The sequence below is a fragment of the Zalophus californianus genome, chromosome 8, assembly GCF_009762305.2.
Source record: "Zalophus californianus isolate mZalCal1 chromosome 8, mZalCal1.pri.v2, whole genome shotgun sequence".
Lineage (NCBI taxonomy): Eukaryota > Metazoa > Chordata > Mammalia > Carnivora > Otariidae > Zalophus > Zalophus californianus.
The window spans coordinates 78,812,523-78,835,305 of NC_045602.1; the positions used below are offsets into that span (position 1 = coordinate 78,812,523).

General features: G+C 36.5%; 1 protein-coding gene and 1 pseudogene across 11 annotated transcripts in view; one reads left to right on the top strand and one right to left on the bottom strand.

The window, feature by feature from the left end:
- TSGA10 (testis specific 10) overlaps positions 1–22,783 on the bottom strand; it is a 143,812-nt gene that overhangs the window by 113,612 nt on the left and 7,417 nt on the right. For 3 of the 11 annotated variants that reach the window (XM_027620843.1, XM_027620841.1, XM_027620844.1), the window contains exons 2-3: positions 15,599–15,727; positions 5,487–5,702 (exon numbers count right to left, since the gene is read on the bottom strand). Coding sequence is in view for 2 of the 11 variants with exons in the window: in XM_027620841.1 (XP_027476642.1) it covers positions 5,487–5,702; positions 15,599–15,727 (345 nt within the window). In the remaining 9 variants the exon portion in view is untranslated. Of the gene's footprint in view, positions 1–3,883; positions 3,998–5,486; positions 5,703–9,193; positions 9,279–12,572; positions 12,738–15,598; positions 15,728–22,783 lie in introns of all 11 variants that reach the window. The other 8 variants (XM_027620851.1, XM_027620850.1, XM_027620852.1 and 5 more) reach the window with 5 other exon arrangements.
- On the top strand, positions 21,611–22,437 carry LOC113937123 (annotated as a pseudogene).

Sequence of the window (22,783 nt, forward strand, 5' to 3'; positions counted from 1 at the left end):
GTAAATTTTGAAATATTTTTGATTGATGAATCACATACCAATGTAACAATGACAAGAGCTACCAAAGATCCAGTCCAAGAATAGGCCTTATGTTAATTAAAATATAAACTGTATGAAGAAACTAATAATAGTAAAATTGCAATTCTGCTTATTTCAAAAATTTATGTTCAATTAGCTGGAAAACACTGTATTATTAAGATATAAATGATTTAAAAAAACTGAAAATGAGAAGATAAAAGGAGGCATATAATTCTGGTGGTTTTTAAATACATCTATAAATTTTGAGGTGCCTGGGTGGCTCAGTTGTTAAGCGTCTGCCTTCGGCTCAGGTCATGATCCCAGGGTCCTGGGATCGAGCCCCACATCGGGCTCCCTGCTCTGTGGGAAGTCTGCTTCTCCCTCTCCCACTCCCCCTGCTTGTGTTCCCTCTCTCTGTCAAATAAATAAATAAAATCTTTAAAAAATAAAATACGTCCATAAATTTTGATATTACTTACTTCAAATGATGGAGCTTAATTTCCTTCCCCTTAAGTGTGGCTTATACTTAGTAACTCACTTCTAATGAACAGGATGTGATGGTCTGTAACTTTTGAGACTGAATCATAACAGGCATTGCAGATTCCTCCTTTCTGTCTCTCTTGGATGACTGGCTCAGGGGGAAGCAAGCTGACATAAATCTATCAAACAACCTTAGGGGGAGGTGCACCTGTCAAGGAACTAAAGCTTCCCGCCAAAAGCCAACAGTCATCTGAGTATGTTATCTAAAAGCAAACCCTCCAGTACCAGTCAAGCCATGACTACAGACTGGCCATCATCTTGATTACACATTCCTGAAAAACCATGAACCAAAACTACCCAGCTAACTAAGCTATACTCAAAACTATGAGATACAAATGTTTGTCATCTGAGGCCATTAAGATTTAGGAGTAATCTGTTACACAGTAATAGAAAATAAAATAGTAAATATTCAAAACATTTTAATGTCATAAATGATGGAAGAAGTGATTCTGTTGACCTTTAAAAATATGACTAAAACTAAACTCTTCCAAATAAATTTAATATTATCTATCTCAATTCCAGACAAACAGACAACCTCAGCTCTACCTCTCTAGAGCATAACCCCAAAGAGTACAGGAATACAAACATTCTTTCTCAACTCTCGAATCAGAAATTCTCTGTTTCAAGGCTCACCCCACAAATCAAACAAAGAATCTCTCCCCAGTAATTGGATACCTAAACTATACACCCAGTGACATAAGGATGATGACAACATGCATTGGTGTTCATATCCCCAACACTGGTCATGTATCTTTCTAATCCCCATTCTACCTGTAACACTCACTTACTGAGGTTGGTGATTTCATTTCAGTACCCATCTTTATTTACTATCCAATGTCTTTCCTGCATCAGGAATGCTATCTCTACTCTAGCTTTCCAATTCTCAGATATACCAAACATTCCACATCATATGTGATATCTATTTCTTAGAAACCCTCTTTTCTGAGCTAGGCAGAATTTCCATCTGTGGGTTTAATATTTTTAGGTTTAGGTAAATCCTAGCTATTTTATTTTAAATCTTTCCTATTCCTTAAATTCTCTTTTTGATAGCAGAGGATTCACCCTGACAGAGTACTCACTCTCTAACACAGATTCAAACAATCCTTTAAAATTAATGACTTCGAGGGCACCTGGGTGGCTCAGTTGGTTAAGCGACTGCCTTCGGCTCAGGTCATGATCCCGGAGTCCCGGGATCGAGTCCCACATCGGGCTCCCTGCTCGGCAGGGAGTCTGCTCCTCCCTCTGACCCTCTTCCCTCTCATGCTCTCTATCTCTCATTCTCTCTCTCTCAAATAAATAAATAAAATCTTAAAAAAAAATAAAATAAAATTAATGACTTCGAAACTGGGCACTCTCTTCAGCGGAATTTGGCCAACTAGGCCTCCCAGACTGGGAAGCAATATAATTTTTAATTTGAAGAAGAAAACAAGAAAGAAAATAAAACATTAACCCAGTGTTCCTTAATTTGATAATTTTTGTTATTTTTTTAAAAGATTTTATTTATTTATTTGTCAGAGACAGAAAGAGGGCACAAGCAGGGGAAGTGGCAGGCAGAGGGAGAAGTAGGCTCCCCTCTGAGCAAGGAGCCTGACGCAGGACTCGATCCCAGGACCCTGTGATCATGATCTGAGCTGAAGGCAGACACTTAACCAAATGAGCCACCCAAGCATCTTGATAATTTTTATGATTAAGACTGAACTTAATTTAACATTAAACTGTTAATGAAGGATAACTATTCTTAAAGAAACAGTTCAAACAGAAGAGCTTATTGAGAAATGTTTAAAATATTCAAGCTACTTTTAAATGTCCTTCAAATACTTTAGTAGCAACCATTACAAGGAAAATAATTCACAAGTCATTCTTATCTAATCTCTCAGAGCCTCTTCCAGGTAACATTGTTAAAGAAGACTGTGTCCTGGGACGCCTGGATGGTGCTATCAGGTGTTGGACTCGGTTTCAGCTCAGGTCCTGTGATCTCAGTCATGAGATCAAGTCCTGAATTGGGCTCCATGCTGAGCAGAGTCTGCTTGGGATTCTCTCTCCCTCTCCCTCTGCCCCTCCCACTTGTGCTGTCTTCTCTCGCTCTCTCTAAAACAAATAATCTTAAAAAAAAAAAAAAAAGCTGTGTCCTTACATTAAAGTAAGAAACTTCACATGTTTCAGTATTTCATTACTCAGTCTTTTCACTAATTCAAGCTTATTTATCCTTTACACCAGTTAAATAAGCAAAATTTCTGCATCTAAACAAATACCATCCTACAGTTTATTAACTGGGCTCTTATATTTCAAATTACTTTAACAGACAATGCCTTCAATAACACTTATGTTCTCAGCCTAATCATTTAAGGGTTTTATCATATGCTACTTTGGGTACCTCATATGTGCATGGATATGCACCCAAAGTAGCATATGATATGCTTTATTATGTGCTACCAAGAGTACATTAAAAGGTTAAGAAATAACATGGAACAACAATAAGCTTAAGGAAACTATGTTATTACAGACAATTTACTAATCTGGTGATTAATAAAATCAAGACAAAGGAGCACATTCACACATTATCATTTAAAAATTCAATAGGCTGAGGGATGCCTGGGTGGCTCAGTTGGTTGAGCATCTGTCTGCCTTCGGCTCAGGTCATGATCCTGGGTTTCTGGGATCAAGTCCCATATCAGGCTCCTTGCTCAGTGGAGAGCCTGCTTCTCCTTCTGCCTGCCACTCACCCTGCTTATACTCTCACTCTCTCTCTCCCCCCTCTCTCTCAGGCAGATAAATAAATAAAATCTTTTAAAAAAATTCAAGAGGTTAATTTTGGCATTGAAATACACTGTATCTTGCTTATAAGCCATTAGACAATAATGAGAAATGAAACTATCTTCATTTTTATAATTGTGTGAAGGTATAATGTAACTTCTATCATTTATTACATTAAAATGTTTTGAGTATTTACTATTTTATTTTCTATTCCTAGGTAACAAATTACCCTAAACCTTAATGGCCTCAGATGTCAAACATTTGTATCTCATAGTTTCAAGTATAGCTTAGTTATAAGTCAAAGTTTATAATATGTGAAGTTTCTTACTTTAATGTTCCTAGTTTCTAAATTTCATGGCAGAGTACTAAAAACTCAATCAAGAAATAAAATGTTTATCAAAATATCATAAAGCTACACTAATTAAAATAATGTGATAGTGGCACAGAAAATAGCACATGAATTCATGAAATCAAACAATCCAGAGACATATCCATGCACATATGAGAATTTAGTAGTTCATTAAAATGGCATTTCAAATCACTGACTAAAGAAAGGACTATCCAACCATACCTCATACTAGAACAAAAATAAATTCCAGAAGAATTAAAACTTAAAAAAATATTTAAAAGTATTAAAAGAAACTGTAGAAAATATTCTTGTAGTTCTTGAGGTGAGAAGATCTTCCTAAAAAAAAAAAAAAAATCAAAACTAGGTGGAGAACAGAGGATTTTTAGGGCAGTGAAATTATTCTGCATGATACTATAATGGTGGATACATTTCATTCTATTTTTCCAAACTCTTAGAATATATAATACCAAGTGTGAACCCTAATGTAAACTATGGGCTCTAGGTGATAACGATGAGTCAATGTAGGTTCATCAATTTTAACAAAGGTACCACTTGGGTGGGGCATGTTGCTGACAGGGAGATTGTCCATATATAGGGACAGGAGGTATATCGGAAATCTCTATACCTTCTGCTTAATTTTGCTATAAACCCAAAACTGCCCTAAAAATAAAGTCTACTCAAATCTTGAAAAAGGGGGAGAACCTCAAAAAAATAAAAGAATCAAAACTCAGAAGTCAGTAAAGACTGACAAATTTTACTACACAGAAATTTAAAACTTTGATTAAAAAATCTTTTTAAAGTGTGAAATAAATTCTGTGTGTGAAAACAGAAAAAAAGGATGGAAATATATGTATTATCTATTTGTTGGTAGATATTTCTGCAGGAGAGAGATGAATTAGGAAGGGAGAAAAATGTCCTATATATAGAACATTCCTGTTTTTCTTCAAAATTTTTATTTAAATTCTTGTTAACATATAGTGTAATATTGGTTTCAGGAGTAGAATTTAGTGATTCATCACTTACGTATAACACACAGTGTTCATCATAATAAGTGCCCTCCTTAATACCTATCATCCATTTAGCCCATCCCCCGCCCACCTCCCTCCATCAACCCTCAGTTTGTTCTCTATCATTAAGAATCCCTTATGGTGTACTTTCTGCTCTTTTTTCCCCCTTCCCATATGTTCATCTGTTTTATTTCCTAAATTCCACATATGAGTGAAATCATATGATATTTGTCTTTCTCTGACTGACTTACTTCACTTAGCATAATACCCTCTAGTTCCATCCATGTTGTTGCAAATGGCAAGATTTCATTCTGTTTGATGGTTGAGCAATCTTCCATTGCGTGTGTGTGGGGGGGGGGGGGGGAGAGGGAGAGAGAGAGAGAGAGAGAGAGAGAGAGAGAGAGAGAGAGAGAGACCACATCTACAGAACATTCCTATTGCCTGAAGTTTTTACCATATTACTTAGGCTACATATTACTTAGGAAGTTTTTGAGCACAACGTTTTAAAAGAAATAAAATGTGCAATACAATTTAATCCTTAGAATAGACATTTAAATCTAATGTCAAATCTAAAAAACTGTCAAATGATATAAATGTGAATGTCACTTTTTCCATTGCATTTAATAATTGCATGATGTTTAGAGTAGAATTAAAATCCCAATCCTAAAGTAGAAATAAAATCCTAATTAGAATTACTGCAGTGATCGTTTCACAATATATAGAAATACTGAATCATTATGTTGTACACCTTGAGCTAATGTAATGCTATATATCAGTTATAACTCAATAAAAAATTCTATCAGTGGTAAATATAATACCTTTGCTTCTTCAAGTTCTTTGTCGGCGATATCCACCACAAAATTTTTCTCTTTTTCTAGTTGCTCTGCTAGTTGGTCAATTTTAATCAATTCTTTACAAAGATGCTCATTGTGGCTGGTTAAATCATCTACTTGACTGCTTACCACCTCCTTACTATCCAAGAGTTTCCTAACATATTCTTCCAAGCCATGATTTGTCTGTTTGAGATCTTCAATCTGTTATAATTAGAAAGAAAATAAACATATTAAAATATTTCCTTTGCTTCCCTCTGAGGAGAACAAGCAGGTGACTGGAATCAGGAAGGGAGGTTTGCTTCCCTGGAAGGAGACCTAACTATATATATTTTTTTTCACTTTCTGAATTTTGTACCATGTGAATGTAATACCTATCTGAAAAAAATGTATTAAATGAAAATGTAAAGGTTTATAGCTACATCTTCCAAGACAATTTACAATTAATAAATTTAATCACTATTGATTTTTAGCCAAAACTATTAGAAAAATAGCCAAATATTTATACCTGCACAAAAGAAACCAGTCTTGAGAGCTTGTTTGGAGGTTCTAGCAGGGGAGCACAGCCAGTCTTGAAATTACTTAATTTTAATAATTAATATCAATTAGATGTTCTTCAGAATTAAATTTCTAATTATTAACAAAATATGTTAACTCTTTAAAAAAAAGTTCTTTTAAACATTATCAATAACTTACTTGGCTAAGCTAAATACCAAATCAATCAAGTATTTGCTGACTAATGTGGAGGACCACAGCTTTCCTTCCCAGCCCACTATCAAACCATCAAATGATGAAGAAAAGGGCCTTTTCTATCACAGAGATATCCAAATGCTTTCAAAGGAAAAAAAATACATTAGACCCATTGAAAATGATTGTCAGGATATATGGTGAATTGTTTAACTAAAATTTCCTTTTTTGCCCTGGCCTCAAGGAATTTTGAAGCCTACCTGCAACCCACCTCTAGCAACTAGCACAGAACCTGTATGCAATTATCTCCTGTCTGCTATTCTTGTCCCATGCTTTCATTAAGTTTATTTTCCCCTATTCTTATTACCTAAGCTGTTTTTATTACTTGTATCTTTTTTAAAACTATAGGATGTGGGATAAACACACATAAACTTCAATTTATCTATCTATATGTCTTTTTATCTTTGTTCATGGCTTCTACAGTGCCACACTTTTGAGCAGTAAGAGCACACTAAAAATGTTTGCTAACTTTCCACTGCACCAGGAGAGGTTAAATGCTTTTCCTCTCTGTGCTCCCATAAAGCCTCTTACACAGTTTAATTTTGGTATTTTATAACATATATTATTTGTTTACCTTCCTGTGCCTTCCACTAAATTCTAAGCAACTTTAAAGGCATTGTCTCTAACTTCAGTATTAACACACCTCTTAATTCTGTATCATTTACTATATATCTAGCATAAAATGCTCTAATTATTTTTAAATGAATGAATAAAACAAATAAATTATAAATTAAACACTCACTCTCCTCACCTCTAACATCAAACCCTACTTTTCTAAATTCCACAAGTACTTTAGAAGAGGCAGTTTCAAGTGGTAGAAAGGATGTAGGCTTTGGAATTAGGCTGACAGGTTCAAGTCCTGTTGTAGTTCTTTACCAGTTACTTAATCCTGACAATTTACCATATTTTCTTGATCCTAAGAGATGCATCTGACTTCAGAAAAAATAAATGGAAGCCTCTTGACTTTCATCTGCTAAATGGAGAGAATACCCACAATTTGCAGGGTTGTAGTCAGGTATAAAAGTTCAAGTAAAATTTCTGGCAGATGACAAGTACTCAAAAAGTAGCTTTAAAAAAAAACTTTTTACTTTGAAATAACCGAAGAGTCACAGGAAGTACAAAAGGATCTCCTGGGCCCTTAACCCACTTTCCCCAATAGTTCCATCTTAAATAATTATAGTACAATATCAAACTCAGAGATTTGACATTGGTACAACGTGATCCCATGTACAGACTGCTGTAGTCAGCATCTTGGTAAGATACAGAATTATTCCATCACCACAAAGGATTGGCCTCCTGTTACCCCGTTATAGTCACATCCTCTCCCTTCCCCATCCTTAACTCTTAGCAACCACTAATCTCTATAATTTTGTCTTTTCAAGAATGTTATATAAATAAAATCATGTGATAAAGATCATAGTATGTGATCTTTTGACATCGTCTTTTTCACTCAGCACAATACCATTGAGATCTATTGAAGTTACATGGATCAATTGTTCATTCTTTTTTGTTGCTGAGTAATACTCCATGGTATGGATTACCAGTTTGTTTAGTCATTTACTGATTAAGGGAAATTGTAGTTGTTTCCAGTCCTTATGACAAATAAAGCTGCTATGAACAATCATATACAAATATTTGAATGGACATAAGTTTTCATTTCTCTGGCATACCCAGGAGTGCAATTGCTAGGCTATACGATAAATATATATTCAGTTTAAAAAGAACTGAACTATTTTCCAGAGTGGTTGTACCATTTCCATTCCTACCAGGAATGTATGAGTGATCCAGTTTCTCCTCATCCTTGCCAGCACTGGGCATTGTCACTATTTTTAATCTCAACTGTTCTTATAGGTGTACATTGTTACTTCATCTTGGTCTTAATTTGCATTTCCCTGACATTTAGAAAGGATGAACATCTTTTTATGTGCTTATCAACATATATCCTTCTATGAAATATCTCTTCACATCTTTTGCTTATTTTCTAATTGGATTGTTCCTTTTTACTGCTGACTTTTAAGAATTCTTCATGTATCTGGGCGCCTGGGTGGCTCAGCTGGTTAAACGACTGCCTTCGGCTCAGGTCATGATCCTGGAGTCCTGGGATTGAGTCCCGCATCGGGCTCCCTGCTCAGCAGGGAGTCTGCTTCTCCCTCTGACCCTCTCCCCTCTCATGCTCTCTATCTCATTCTCTCTCTCAAATAAATAGATAAAATCTTTAAAAAAAAAAAGAATTCTTCATGTATCCTACATATGATTCTTCTGGTAGAAATATGGTTTGTAGCTTGTTTTTTCATCCTGTTAAAAGGGTTTTTCACAAAGCAGAAGATTTAAATTTTGATGAAGTCCAAATTATCAATTTTTCTTTTATGAATCTGCTTTTGGTGTCACATCTAAGAACTCTCCACCAAGCCCAAGGTCCTGAAGATTTTCTATATTACCCTAAAAAAGTTCCATAGTTTTTACGTTTTACATTTAAATTTATGATCCATTTTTAATTAATTTTTTGTGTAAGGTGTGAGGTTTAGGTCTAAATTTTCTTCCCTGAAAGATATCCAATTGTTTCAACACCATTTGTTGAAAAGACTATCTTTCCTTCTGTCAAAAACCTTTTGGCTTTACTTGTGTAAGGCTATTTCTGGATTCTCTATTCTGTATCATTGATCTGTGTCTATCCCTCTAGTACTACCAAACCATCTTAATTACTGTAGTTATATATTAAGCTTTGAAATCAAAGAGAATGACTCTTCCCACTTTTATTCTTTTCAAAATTGTTTTTGCTGGGGTTTTGATGAGAATTGCATTAAATGTGTACTGATTTGGAGAGAACTGACATCTTTACTATGTTGAGGCTTCCAATACATGAACATGATGTCACTCCATTTGTTTAGACCTTCTTTGATTTCTTTCATTAGCATTTTGTAGTTTTCAGATTATAAATTCATACTTACTTTTTTAGATTGACATCTAAGGATTCCATTTCCTATTTGAGTGATTGTAAATGATACTGCATTTCTGATTTCCACACGTTAATTGCTAATATACAGAAAGAAAATGAATATGTATGGCTTGTATTGTGATCTTGATGAACTTGTTTACTAGTTCTAGTTTTGTATTGTAGATTTTATGAGATTTTCTAGGTAGAAGATCATGACATCTACAACCAGGGACAGTTTTATTTCTTCATTTCCGGTTTGTATGCCTTTCAACCTTTCAGCCTACATGTATCATTATATTTGAAGTGAATTTCTTACAGAAAGTATAAAGCTAGATCAGGTTTTTAAATCCAGTTTACTAGTTTCTGTCTTTTAATTGGTATATTTAGACTTTTATACTAAGATTCAAGTGTGAGTCAACTATACTTCAGTAAAAAAAATATTCAAGTGTGACTTCTTTTTGGTTGTTTCTGTTTTGTTTTCTCTGTTTTGTTTTTCCCGCCCTCCTGTGGGTTACTTGAACTTTTTTAAATTCCATTTTAACTTATCTATAGTGTTTTTGAGAAATCTCTTTGTATAGCTTTTTAGTAGTTGCTCAAAGTGTAACTTATTTGTAACTTAGCACAGCATACATTTTACCCATTCAAGTGAAGTGTAGAAAACTTACTTCCCTTATACCCCTTATATCCTTTTACCCTCATCTGCTAATAAAATAATTATCTTAAATATTTCATCTACATCCATTGAGAACTACACTTGACAAACATAATTTAGAAAACAAAAAAGGAAATTGTATTGCTTTTAGCCATATTCTTGTCTTTAATATTCTTCCAAGATTCTTTTTTTTTTAAGATTTTATTTATTTGAGAAAGAGAGAAAATGAGAGAGAGAACACAAGAGGGGGGAGGGTCAGAGGGAGAAGCAGACTCCCTGCTGAGCAGGGAGCCCGATGTGGGGCTCGATCCTGGGACTCCAGGATCATGACCTGAGCTGAAGGCAGTCGTTTAACCAACTGAGCCACCCAGGCGCCCCTCTTCTGAGATTCTTTTATCACTTCCTTCCTAGTTAGAGAAATTCCTTTAACTATTCTTGTAGGACAGTTATGCTGGCAACCAATTCTCTTAGTTTTCTTCATCTGAGAATGTGTTAATTTTCCATTCATTTCTGAAGGATACTTTCACTGAATACAGAATACTGGGTTTTCTTCTAGCATTTAAAAAATGTTTACTTCCTTCCAACCTCCATGTTTTCAGATCTGTTGTTAATTTGATTGGTGTTCACCTATAACCAATGAACTGTTACTTTCAGGATTACTTTTTTTGTCTTTAGTTTTCATAAGTTTGAATACAAGGTGTCTTGGCATGGGTTTCTTTGAGAGATTCCTGGTAGGAATCACTCACCTTCTTTAATCCATCTTAAGTCTTTTGCCAAATTTAGAGAATATTTAGCCATTACTGCTCTGAATATTTTTTCAGTCCCATCCTCTCTTACCTTTCTTTCTGGGACTCCAGTGATCTAAGTATTAAACCTTTTGTTATAGTCCCACCTGTCCCTGAGCCTCTCTTTGCACTTTTTCAATCCATTTTCTCTCTGTTCAGATTAGGTTATTTCTATTTTCTATTCTCGTGTTCACCAATTCATTCCTCTCTCCTTTCCATCCTGTTGTTTGAGAACACGGAGTTTTTAATATCAGTTACTGTATTTTTTAAAAATTTTTTCATTGTGGTAAAACATACATAAAACTTACCATTCTAACCATTCTTAAGTGTGCGATTTGGTGGCATTAAGTACATCCACAATATTGTGCAACCATCCATCCCACAGCCATTTCCAGAATTTTTTTATTATCCCGAAGTCTGTACCCACTAAACAATAACTCTGTATGAATGTGCCTATTCTAGGTACCACATATAAGTGGAATCAGATATTTGTCCCTCTGTGCCTGGCTTATTTCACTTAGCATAATGTTTTCAAGTCTCATCCATGTTGCAGTCTTGCATCAGAATTTCGGTCTTTTTTTAAGACTGAATAATATTCCATTGTATGTACTCATCACACCTTGTTAAGCATCTATTGATGGACATCTAGGTTGCTTCCACCTTTTGGCCACTGAAAATCATGCTGCTATGAACATCAGTGTACAAGTATTTGAGTTCCTACTTTTTAATCTTTTGGGGATATATCTAGGAGTGGAATAGCTGGATCATATGGTAATTCTATATTTAACTTTTACAGGAACTGCCAAACTTTTTCCACCATGGCTGCACCATTTTACATTCCCATAACAATGCACAATGGCTCCAGTTGCTACACAACCTCACCTGCACTTGTTATTTTGTTTTGATAATAGCCATACTAATAGGTATGAAATGATACCTCATTGTGGTTTTGATTTGCATTTCCTCAATGGATGATGATGTTGACCATCTTTTCATGTGCTTGCCATTTGTATATCTTTGGAAAAATGTCTATTCAAGTCCTTTGCCCACTTTTGAATTGGGTTGTTTTGTTTTTTGATTGTTGAGTTGTGAAGTATTTTATATATTCTCGATATGAATCCTTTATCAGATACATGATTTGGAAATATTTTCTCCCATGCATTTTTTAAATACTTTATTTTTTTTAAGATTTTATTTAATTATTTGAGAGAGCACGCACATGCACACAAGCGGGGGGGAGGGGCAGAGGGAGAGGCAGACTCCCCACTGAGCAGGGAGCCAGATGTGCAGGTCCCAGGTCCCTGGGATCATGACCTGAGCTGAAAGCAGATGCTTAACTGACTGAGCCACCAAAGTGCCCCTAGACTTTATTATTTTTAGAACGTTTTAGGCTTACAGAAAAGTTAATCAGGAAGTACAGAGCCCCTTCTCCCCACCCAACACAGTTTCCCATCTTATTTATATCTGGTATTAGTATGGTGTATATGCTACAATTATGAGCACTGACACATTAACCAAAGTCCAGAGTTTATATCAGGGTTTACTCTTTGGGTTGTACATTCTATGGGTTTTGACAAATGCTTAGTGACATGTGTCTACCATTACTGTATCATACAGAATAGTTTCACTGCCCTAAAAAACCTGTGCTCCATTCACCCTTCCCACCCTTCCTTCCTCCAAATCCCTGGCAATCAGTGATCTTTCTAATGTCTCTATTTTGTCTTTTCCAGAAGGTCAAATAATTGGAATCAGAGAGTATGTAACCTTTTCGGTTAGTTTTTCTCACCCAGCAATTTGCTTTCAATGTTTCTTCATGTCTTTTTGTGGTTGATAGCTCATTTCTTTTTATCAATGAATAATATTCTATTGTACAGATATACCACAATTTATCTATTCACCTATTGAAGAACATCTTGGTTGCTTCCAAAATTTTCACTTCATTCTTCTTTATATACCTTTTATTTCTTTGATGAGATTTTCCAGCTTTGTGTTTGTTTCAAACATGGTCAGAATTGCTTGAAGCATTTATATAATTGATTTAAAATCCTTGTGAGATAATCTCTAATTCATCTCTGTGTTGGCATCTCTTGGTTGTCTTTTCTCATTAAGGTTGAGTATTCCTGATTTTTGAGATAAGAAGTGATTTTTTCATTGAGATCTGCTCTTGTGTTTTAGTAGGTTTCTTGTCACACTTCCTGTGACTTTAATTCCAGCTAATAAAGGGGGACACTACCTTCTTATTGCTAAATGTAGGTGAAAGTCCAATTTCTCTACTAGGCCTCTGTTGATACCTGGGCAGGACTGGTTTCCTTGTTACTGCTAGGCAGGAATGGGAGTTCAGGGTCCCCACCAGACCTCTGCTGATACCACCACAGTAAGGAAAAATACAGGCACCCTGTTACTGTTCCCATGTGTCCTCCACCACCACTGTGGGTGGGTGGACTTGTTACTGCTAGGAGGTGGTAAAAGTCCTGACTCTGCATGAGGTCCCCTCTGAAACCACCTCAACAAAAAGGAAAGGGGACACCTGTTGCTCTGGGTGAGGGTGGATATCTAGGCTCCTCATGTGGTCTTTGCTGACACTAGGCGGTTGTGGGGGGTTCTTACTGCCTGGTGGGCACTAAAGTCTAGGGTCCCCAGCATGCCTCTTTGATACCAGCTTGGTGGGATGTGGGAGCCTGGAGGGTGGGCCATGACGTCTGGCTGGAACTCCTTGTCACAGCCTGACAAGGGTGGAAGTCTAGGCTTCTTCCTCAGATTTTGCCAGCAGGAGTGGGGCTATAGTTTTTTTCATGGTGTTTGAGTAGGCAGTTATTGTCCAAAAATAGTCTGCATTAGAAACAGATCCATAAATACAGAGAACAAAATGATGGTTGCCAGAGGGGAGGAAGATGGGGAAAATGGGTGAAGGAGAGTGAGAGGTATAGGCTTCCAGTTACAGAATGAGTAAGTCATGAGGATGAAAGGTAAAACGGAGGGAATATAGTCAATGGTATTATAATAGCACTGTATGGTGACAGATGGTAGCTACACTTGTAGTGAGCAGAGCATAGAGTTGTCCAATCACTATGCTATACACCTGAAACTAATGTAACACTATGTGTCAACTGTAATTAAAAAAATTAAAAATTAAAAAATAAGAGAGAAAAAAGAGTAACTTCACCAGGGAAAAGCCCAGAAAATAACACTTTAACCAAGGGATCCAAATACAGATCATTACTAATGGGACAAATTGAAATTGTGTGCTACTTGATAGTATGCAATGAAAAGAACCCACCATCACTTCTGTGATATTCCTGTCTGTTATTCATTTTGTACCTTAAGCCAACAATTATGTCACAGTTTCCTGGGATCAGGGATCTGGGAGTGGCTTAATTAGGTGATTCTGGTTTAAGGTCTCTCACTAGGTGAAAGGAGTCAGTCAGGGTGACAGTCACCACAGGAAGATTTAAGTGGGGCTAGAGAATCCACTTCCAAACTTACCCTACATAGTTGGTAGGCCTCAGTTTCTCACTGGCTACTGGCTGCTTCAGTTCCTTTCCAAGTGGGCCTATCCACTGAGCTGCTCACAAAGTGGAAACTTGCTTCCCATGGAGGAAGTGATCCAAGAGATCACTTTATAACTTAATCACTTCTGCTCTATGCTCTTGGTCACAGAGATCAATTCTGGTACCATGTGTAAGGAGACTGTATTAGAGTGGGAGTAAAGGAGGTGGGGCCAATTTGAAGACTGGCTTCCACACAGCCAAAGGTTCATAACATAAAGATAATCATAACAAACCCAAATCAATGGCCATTCTACAAAATAATTGGCCTGTATTCTTCAAAGTGTTGTGGTCATAAAAATCAAGGAAGAATGTTCCTGAATGAAGAAGATAAAGGGACACAATAACCAAATGCAACATGTGATGCTGGATTAGATCTTTTTGTTATTGAGGACATTATGGGACAATGGCAAAAACTTGAATGGGGTCAGAGAATTAGCTGGCAGCAACGTATTTCTTAATTTTACCAGACTACTGAGATCTTGTAGGAGAATGTTCTTATTTATAGGAAATACCCACTCAAATGTTAGGGTTGTCAGGACATCAGGTCTGCAACTTATTCTCAAATGGTTTGGGATTGGGGGGGTGGAGATATTCTTTGTTCTGTAATTGCAACTTTTAGATAAGTTTGAGATTGTTTCCAAGTTAAAAATGTATATAAATTATAAAGACCTCGGACAGAAAAAAAAAGTGGTCTACATTGCTAGGCTGCCCCCTTCCTAGTCCTTTTTTTGTCTGCATCCATTCTAGATGCCAGTTTTTCTAGCACTCTCTGAGATACATGGAGCAAAAGGAAAACCCGTGAATTCAATAACATGTCACTTATTGTATGCTGAGATCCCTAGCCAGTATTCCTTCTGCCCACCTTCCAGAATGTCCTTATGTTTGTTTTATAACAAAATGTTCAGCATTTTTAGTTGTCCTTAGTGGGACAAATAGGGTAAAGTAAGTCTACTCTGTCTTACTAAAAGAGGAAGTTTCTTTTACTAGCCTTAATTAGTAGCCTTACCACAGGTCAGGCACTAGGAAAACAGACAATACCGAACTTGGGGTTCAGAGGACTGGGTTCAAATCCTAGCTAACCTGGGAGTTCAGACAAATCCTACCTAGCTCTGTCACATGTTAGTCAAATAATTCTATAACCTCTTGGAACTTCAGCTTCCATGTCTGTAAAATGGAAATCACATCACTATTTCACAAGGTTGAAATTAAGTACTTAAGTTGGATTATGTACTTAATAACACTGGATGTAACACTTCCACATAGTTTGCACTCATATATATATCTGAATCTGCATGTATCAAAATGATAAAGATAAAAATGGAATGATTCTAGACCCATCAAATTCCTATGAACACTGAATTAGTATTTATTCTCCATCTTCTTGTTTTAAAATAGGACCCCATCCCAAATTATTTCAGGGAAATAAATGTAACCTGTAATTTTAGTGCAGAGATGAATTTATCTTGATTTCTCACTTCTTGTTCTAGCTGGAGTTTATTCTGGTATTTTTCAGCTTCAGAAACTGGAGCCCCTAGACCAAAATCATGTTCTTTGGTGGTAACCTAGTGGGAAAAAAATGGGAATGATACAGAGGCATTCAGTTTAAAACAGTTTTGTGGTTTTTCACAACAGTCAATGATCTTTGGAAATTAACAATATTCTTAGATACATTTGCAATAATTTTTAACCTTGTCTCACCAGCTAAGAGGATTTTCATCAAGCTTTACTTTCTTAAAATCCCATGTTATAAAACTTTTTCTGTTTTCCAAATATAAAACAATATTAAACATGCTCTTTAAAAAAAGAAAAAACAAATATATCCCATCCTATCCCTTTGGTAACGACTGTTCTAAGGAAATATGGGTCATCAGCAAATTATGTAGGCTACTTCTAGGCCTGTGTTGTCCAATATAATAGCTACTAGCTACCTATTTGTTGCTGCTTTTGTATATTAACAAAAAGGTTTGCTACCCATATCACAAAGGGCTAACTTCCCTAATATAGAAATAATTCATATAAATAAAAAAGGAAATGAAATACCCTAATAGAAAAATTGGCCAAGAATATGGATATTTCACAGAAATGGCTTTTAAACAGATTGAAAGATATTCAATCTCACAAATTAAAACACCACCACGATACCATTTTTTAACCTCACAACGGCAAAGATCAGAAAGTTGGATATATAATTTAACATTCTTACACATCACTGGTGACAGTGTAAATTGATACGGTATTTCTGGAGAACAACTGTGCAAAATCTAGCAACATTACAAATGCACAGAGCTTCTGTACAAATAATTCCACTTGCAGGAACTTTTCCTATATATATATCTGCACATGTGCAAAATAACATGTTAAAATATTTTTCACTTTAGCGAACTACACATACTACTCCACACTGTGCTTTTTTACATGACAATGTATCTCAGAAATTGTGTAATTTAGGGAAATAATTTGTCCTTTCCCTGAATCAAGGTTGCCATTCTGTTAAGGAAGAGAGAATTTGCTATAAGCATCCTAGATCTCTCCTGGCAACACAGATGCTATTCTCCAAATCTAGCATTTGGGAAATGATAGGATTGCGATGCCCCAGTCACTGACTTTGTATTCCACCAGTACAATCCAGCACTTAGTAGTAACAGGCTTAATTCCCTTTTTCTCTAAACCAGACATAAATCTGCTTTTCTGTTTGTTCTTCATTCCAGCAGTTACTGTCTCACCTAGAATTTCAGCACTAGGTCTCACAGAGTATTTCTAATTGATGAATCATTTAGGACTGTATAGGTTAGGCCAAAATCCTACTTCTTACATAGTTTCTGTTGAAAAATGTGTTCCTATATGCTGGCTAACTGAACATAATAAAATAAAAAGTGTTCCTAGCCATAAACATTTGACTTAGAATAACAGATTCAGACTATACACTATAATAATACTTTTCAATACTGAACATATGAATCACTTAGGAATTTTCTTATTCACATTAGGCCTGAAATACTGCATTTCTAAAAATGCTGCTCAGTAATTCCTTATTTGGCTAGTACAGAGACTACACTTCAAGGATCTCTTCAATTAAAGCTGTAACCTGCCACGCATTCAGAGTTCTTCATAATTTGGTCACCTCCCACTTCTCCAAACTTATCTCCTACTTGATACCTCCAAAACACCTCTATAAATATAAGACAAACTATTCTCCATACTCTTTATACATAGGTTCGTATTATCATTATAGAAATACACTAACTTTTGCTCATGAGTCTTGCCCTTTTCTCCATTTAACTAAAGACACTTCTGAGGCTCAGCCTGAATTCCACAGTCTCTTAGGTGTTCTCAATATTCTCCATCAAATAGTGATCGCTTCTTCATTGACACTTCTGTATGTACTGGTTATGAATAAACTGTGTAGCTATTTATTTTTTTGGATAGGTCTTCCTCACACATTAGAATCTTTTTTCTTTTATTATGTTATGTTAGTCACCATACAGTATTTCATTAGTTTTTGATGTAGTGTTCCATGATTCAGTTTGCATATAACACCCAGTGCTCACTGCAATACATGCCCTCCTTAATACCCATCACCAGGCTAACCGATCCGCCCACTCCCCTCCCCTCTGAAACCCTCAGTTTGTTTTCCGAAGTCCACAGTCTCTCATGGTTTGTCTCCCCCTCTGATTTCCAACCCCTTCATTTTCCCCTTCCTTCTCCTAATGTCCTCCGCATTATTCCTTATGTTCCACATATAAGTGAAACCACATGGTAATCGTCTTTCTCTGCTTGACTTATTTCACTTAGCATAATCCCCTCCAATTCCATCCACGTCAATGCAAATGGTGGATACTCATCCTTTCTGATGGCTGAGTAATATTCCATTGTATATATGGACCCCATCTTCTTTATCCATTCATCTGTTGAAGGGCATCTCGGCTCCTTCCACAGATTGGCTAGCGTGGACATTGCTACTATGAACACTGGGGTGCATGTACCCCTTCTTTTCACTTCATCTGTATCTTTGGGGTAAATACCCAGGAGTGCAATTGCTGGGTCATAGGGTAGGTCTATTTTCAACTTCTTGAGGAACCTCCACACTGTTCTCCAAAGTGGCTGTACCAACTTGCATTCCCACCAACAGTGTAAGAGGGTTCCCCTTTCTCCACAACCTCTCCAACATTTGTTGTTTCCTGGCTTGTCAATTTTTGCCATTCTAACTGGTGTAAGGTGGTATCTCAATGTGGTTTTGATTTGATTTTCCCTAATGGCTAATGATGTTGAAAGTTTTTTCATGCGTCTGTTAGCCATTCATAGGTCTTCCTTGGAGACGTTCATGTCTTCTGCCCATTTCTTGACTGGATTATTTGTTTTTTGGGTGTTGAGTTTGAGAAGTTCTTTATAGATCTTGGATATCAGCCCTTTATCTGTAGTGTCATTTGCAAATATCTTCTCCCATTCCGTGGGTTGCCTCTTTGTTTTGTTGACTGTTTCCTTTGCTGTGCAGAAGCTTTTTATCTTGATGAAGTCCCAAAAGTTCATTTTCACTTTTGTTTCCCTTGCCTTTGGAGACGTGTCTTGAAAGAAATTGCTGTGGCTGATGTCAAAGAGGTCACTGCCTATGTTCTCCTCTAGGATTTTGATGGATTCCTGTCTCACATTGAGGTCTTTCATTCATTTACAGTTTATCTTCGTGTATGGTATAAGAGAATGGTCGAGTTTCATTCTTCTGTATTTAGCTGTCCAATTTTCCCAGCACCATTTATTGAAGAGACTGTTTTTTTTTCCTATTGGATATTTTTTTCCTGCTTTGTCTAAGATTATTTGACCATTTAACCATTGATTTGAGGGTCCATATCTGGGCTCTCTATTCTGTTCCACTTATCTATGTGTCTGTTTGAAGTCAGGCAACATGATGCCCCCAGATTTGTTTTTCTTTTTCAACATTTCCTTGGAATCTTTTCCGATTCCATACAAATTTTAGAACTGTTTGTTCCAGCTCTTTGAAAAATGCCATTGGTATTTTGATTGGGATGGTGTTGAAAGTATAGATTGCTCTGAGCAGCATAAACATTTTAACAATGTTTATTCTTCCAATCCATGAGTATGGAATGTTTTTCCATCTTTTTGTGTCTTCTTCAATTTCTTTCGTAAGTGTTCTGTAGTTTCTAGAGTATAGATTCTTTACTTCTTTGGTTAGATTTATTCCAAGGTATCTTATGGTTTCTGGTGCTCTTGTAAATGGAATTGATTCCCTAATTTCTCTTTCTACAGTTACATTGTTAGTGTATAAGAAAGCAACTGATTTCTGTGCATTGATTTTGTATCCTGGCACATTAACTGAGTTGCTGTGTGAGTTCTAGTAATTTGGAGGTGGAGTCTTTCCACATAAAGTATATCATCTGTGAAGAGAAAGAGTTTGACTTCTTCTTTGCCAATTTGAATACCTTTTATTTCTTTTTGTTGTCTGATTGCTGTTGCTAGGACTTCTAGTACTATGTCGAACAATAGTGGTGAGAATACGCATCGTTGTTGTGTTCCTGATCTTAAGGGAAAAGCTCTCAGCTTTTCCCCAGCAAGAATGATATTCACTGTGGGCTTTTCATAGATGGATTTTATGAAATTGAGGAATGTTCCCTCTATCCCTATACTCTGTGAAGTTTTAATCAGGAAAGGATGCTGTATTTTGCAAATGTTTTTTCTGCATCAATCTAGAGGACCATATGGTTCTTCTCTCTCCTCTTATTAATATATTCTATCACATTGATTGATTTCCGAATGTTGAACCACCCTTGCATCCCAGGGATAAATCCCATTTGATCGTGATGGATGATCCTTTTACTGTATTGATGGATCCTATTAGCTAGGATCTTCTTGAGAATTTTGGCATCCATATTCATCAGGGATATTGGTCTGAAATTCTCCTTTTTGATGGGGTCTTTGCCTGGTTTGGAGATCAAGGTAATTCTGGCCTCAATGAACAAGGCTGGAAGTTTTCCTTCTGTTTCTATTTTTTGAAACAGCTTCAGAAGAATAGGTATTATTTCTTCTTTAAATGTTTGGTAGAATTCCCCAGGGAATCCATCAGGCCCTGGACTCTTGTTTTTTGGGAGGTTTTTGATCACTGCTTCAATTTCATTAGTGGTTGGTTATTGGTCTATTCAGATTGCCAGTTTCTTCCTGTTTCAGTCTTGGTAGTTTATAGGTTTCCAGGAAGGCATCCATTTCTTTCAGGTTGCTTAATTTATTGGCATATAGTTGTTGATAATAATTTCTAATAATTGTTTCTATTTCCTTGATGTTAGTCATGGTCTCTCCCCTTTCATTCATAATTTTATTAATTTGGGTCCTTTCTCTTTTCTTTCGGATAAGTCTGGCCAGTGGTTTATCAATCTTATTATTTCTTTCATAGAACCAGCTTCTAATTTCGTTGATCTGCTCTACTGTATTTCTGGTTTCTAATTCATTGATCTCTGCTCTAATCTTTATTATTTCTCTTCTCCTGCTTGGCTTAGGCTTTATTTGTTGTTTTTTCTCCAGTTCTTTAAGGTGTAAAGTTAGCTTGTGTTTCTGGGGTTTTTCTATTTTTTTTGAGGGAGGCTTGGATGGCTATGTATTTCCCCCTTAGGACCACCTTTGCAGTATCCCATAGGTTTTGGACTGATGTGTTTTCATTCTCATTGGTTTCCATGAATTGTTTAAGTTCTTTAATTTCCTGGTTCATGCATTTTTTTTTTTTTTTAATCTGACAGGAAGAGACACAGCGAGAGGGAACACAAGCAGGGGGAGTGGGAGAGGGAGAAGCAGGCTTCCCGCTGAGGAGGGAGCCCAATGCGGGGCTCAATCCCAGGACCCTGGGATCATGACCTGAGCCACCCAGGCGCCCTGACCCAAACATTCTTAAGCAGGATGGTCTTTAGCTTCCAAGTGTTTGAATTCCTTCTAAATTTTTTCTTGTGATTGAGTTCCAGTTTCAAAGCATTGTAGTCTGAGAATATGCAGGGAATAATCTCAATCTTTTGGTATTGGTTGAGACCTGATTTGTGACCCAGTATGTGGTCTATTCTGGAGAAAGTTCCATGCGCATTCAAGAAAAATGAGTATTCTGTTGTTTCAGGGTGGAACGTTCTGTATATATCTATGAGGTCCATCTGGTCCAGTGTGTCATTCAAAGCTCTTGTTTTTTTGTTGATCTTCTGCTTAGATGATATGTCTATTGTTGCGAGTGGAGTGTTGAGGTCTCCTACTATTAACGTATTATTATCAGTATGTTTCTTCATTTTGGTTAATAGTTGGCTTATGTAGTTGGCTACTTCCATGTTGGCGGCATATTTACAATTTTTGTATCTTCTTGTTGGATAGACCCTTTAAGAATAATATAGTGTCCTTCTGTATCTCTCACTACAGTCTTTAGCTTAAAATCTAATTTGCCTGCCCTTTTGGCTCCCTGAGCAGTGCCAATGGCAGTCGGCAAGAACAACCGCCTTACGAAAGGCGGCAAAAAGGGAGCCAAGAAGAAAGTGGTTGATCTATTCTACAAGAAAGATCGGTATGATGTGAAAGCACCAGCTATGTTCAATATAAGAAATATTGGAAAAACATTAGTCACAAGAACTCAAGGAACCAAAATCGCATCTGATGGCCTAAAGGGTCATGTCTTTGAAGTGAGCCTTGCTGATATGCAGAATGATGAAGTTGCATTTAGAAAATTCAAGCTAATTACTGAGGATGTTCAGGGCAAAAACTGCCTAACTTCCATGGCATGGATCTTACCAGTGACAAAATGTGCTCCATAGTCAAAAAATGGCAGACCATGACTAAAGCTCATGTTGATGTCAAGACTACCAATGGTTATTTGCTTCATCTATTTTGTGTTGGTTTTACTAAAAATGCAATAATCAGATTCGGAAGACCTCTTATGCTCAGCACCAACAGATCTGTCCAATTTGGAAAAAGATGTTGGAAATCATGACCCAAGAGGTGCAAACAGATGACTTGAAAGAAGTGATCAATAAATTGATTCCAGACAGCATCGGAAAAGATATAGAAAAGGCTTGTCAGTCTATTTATCCAATCCATGATGTCTTCATTAGAAAAGTAAAAATGCTGAAAAAGCCCAAGTTTGAATTGGGAAAGCTCATGTTGCTTCATGGTGAAGGTAGTAGTTCTGGAAAAGCTACTGGGGATGAGACCGGTGCTAAAGTTGAACGAGCTGATGGATATGAGCTACCAGTCCAAGAATCTGTTTAAAAGTCAGACATTTAACGGTGACAAATAAAAAATCATATTTGTGATGCTTAAAAAAAAAATTTCTCTGATACGAGAATTGCTACCCCAGCTTTCTTTTGAGGTCTGTTGGCATGAAAGATGGTTCTCCATCCCCTCACTTTCAGTCTGAATGTATCCTTAGGTTCAAAATGAGTCTCTTGTAGACAGCATATGGATGGGTCCTGTCTTTTTATCCAATCCACAACCCTGTGCCGTTTCATGGGAGCATTTAGGCTGTTCACATTGAGAGTGATTATTCAAAGATATGATTTTATTGCCATCATGTTGCCTGTGAAGTCCTTGTTTCTATAGATTGTCTCTGTACATTTCTAGCCTATATTACTCTTGGGGTCTTTCTCCTTTTA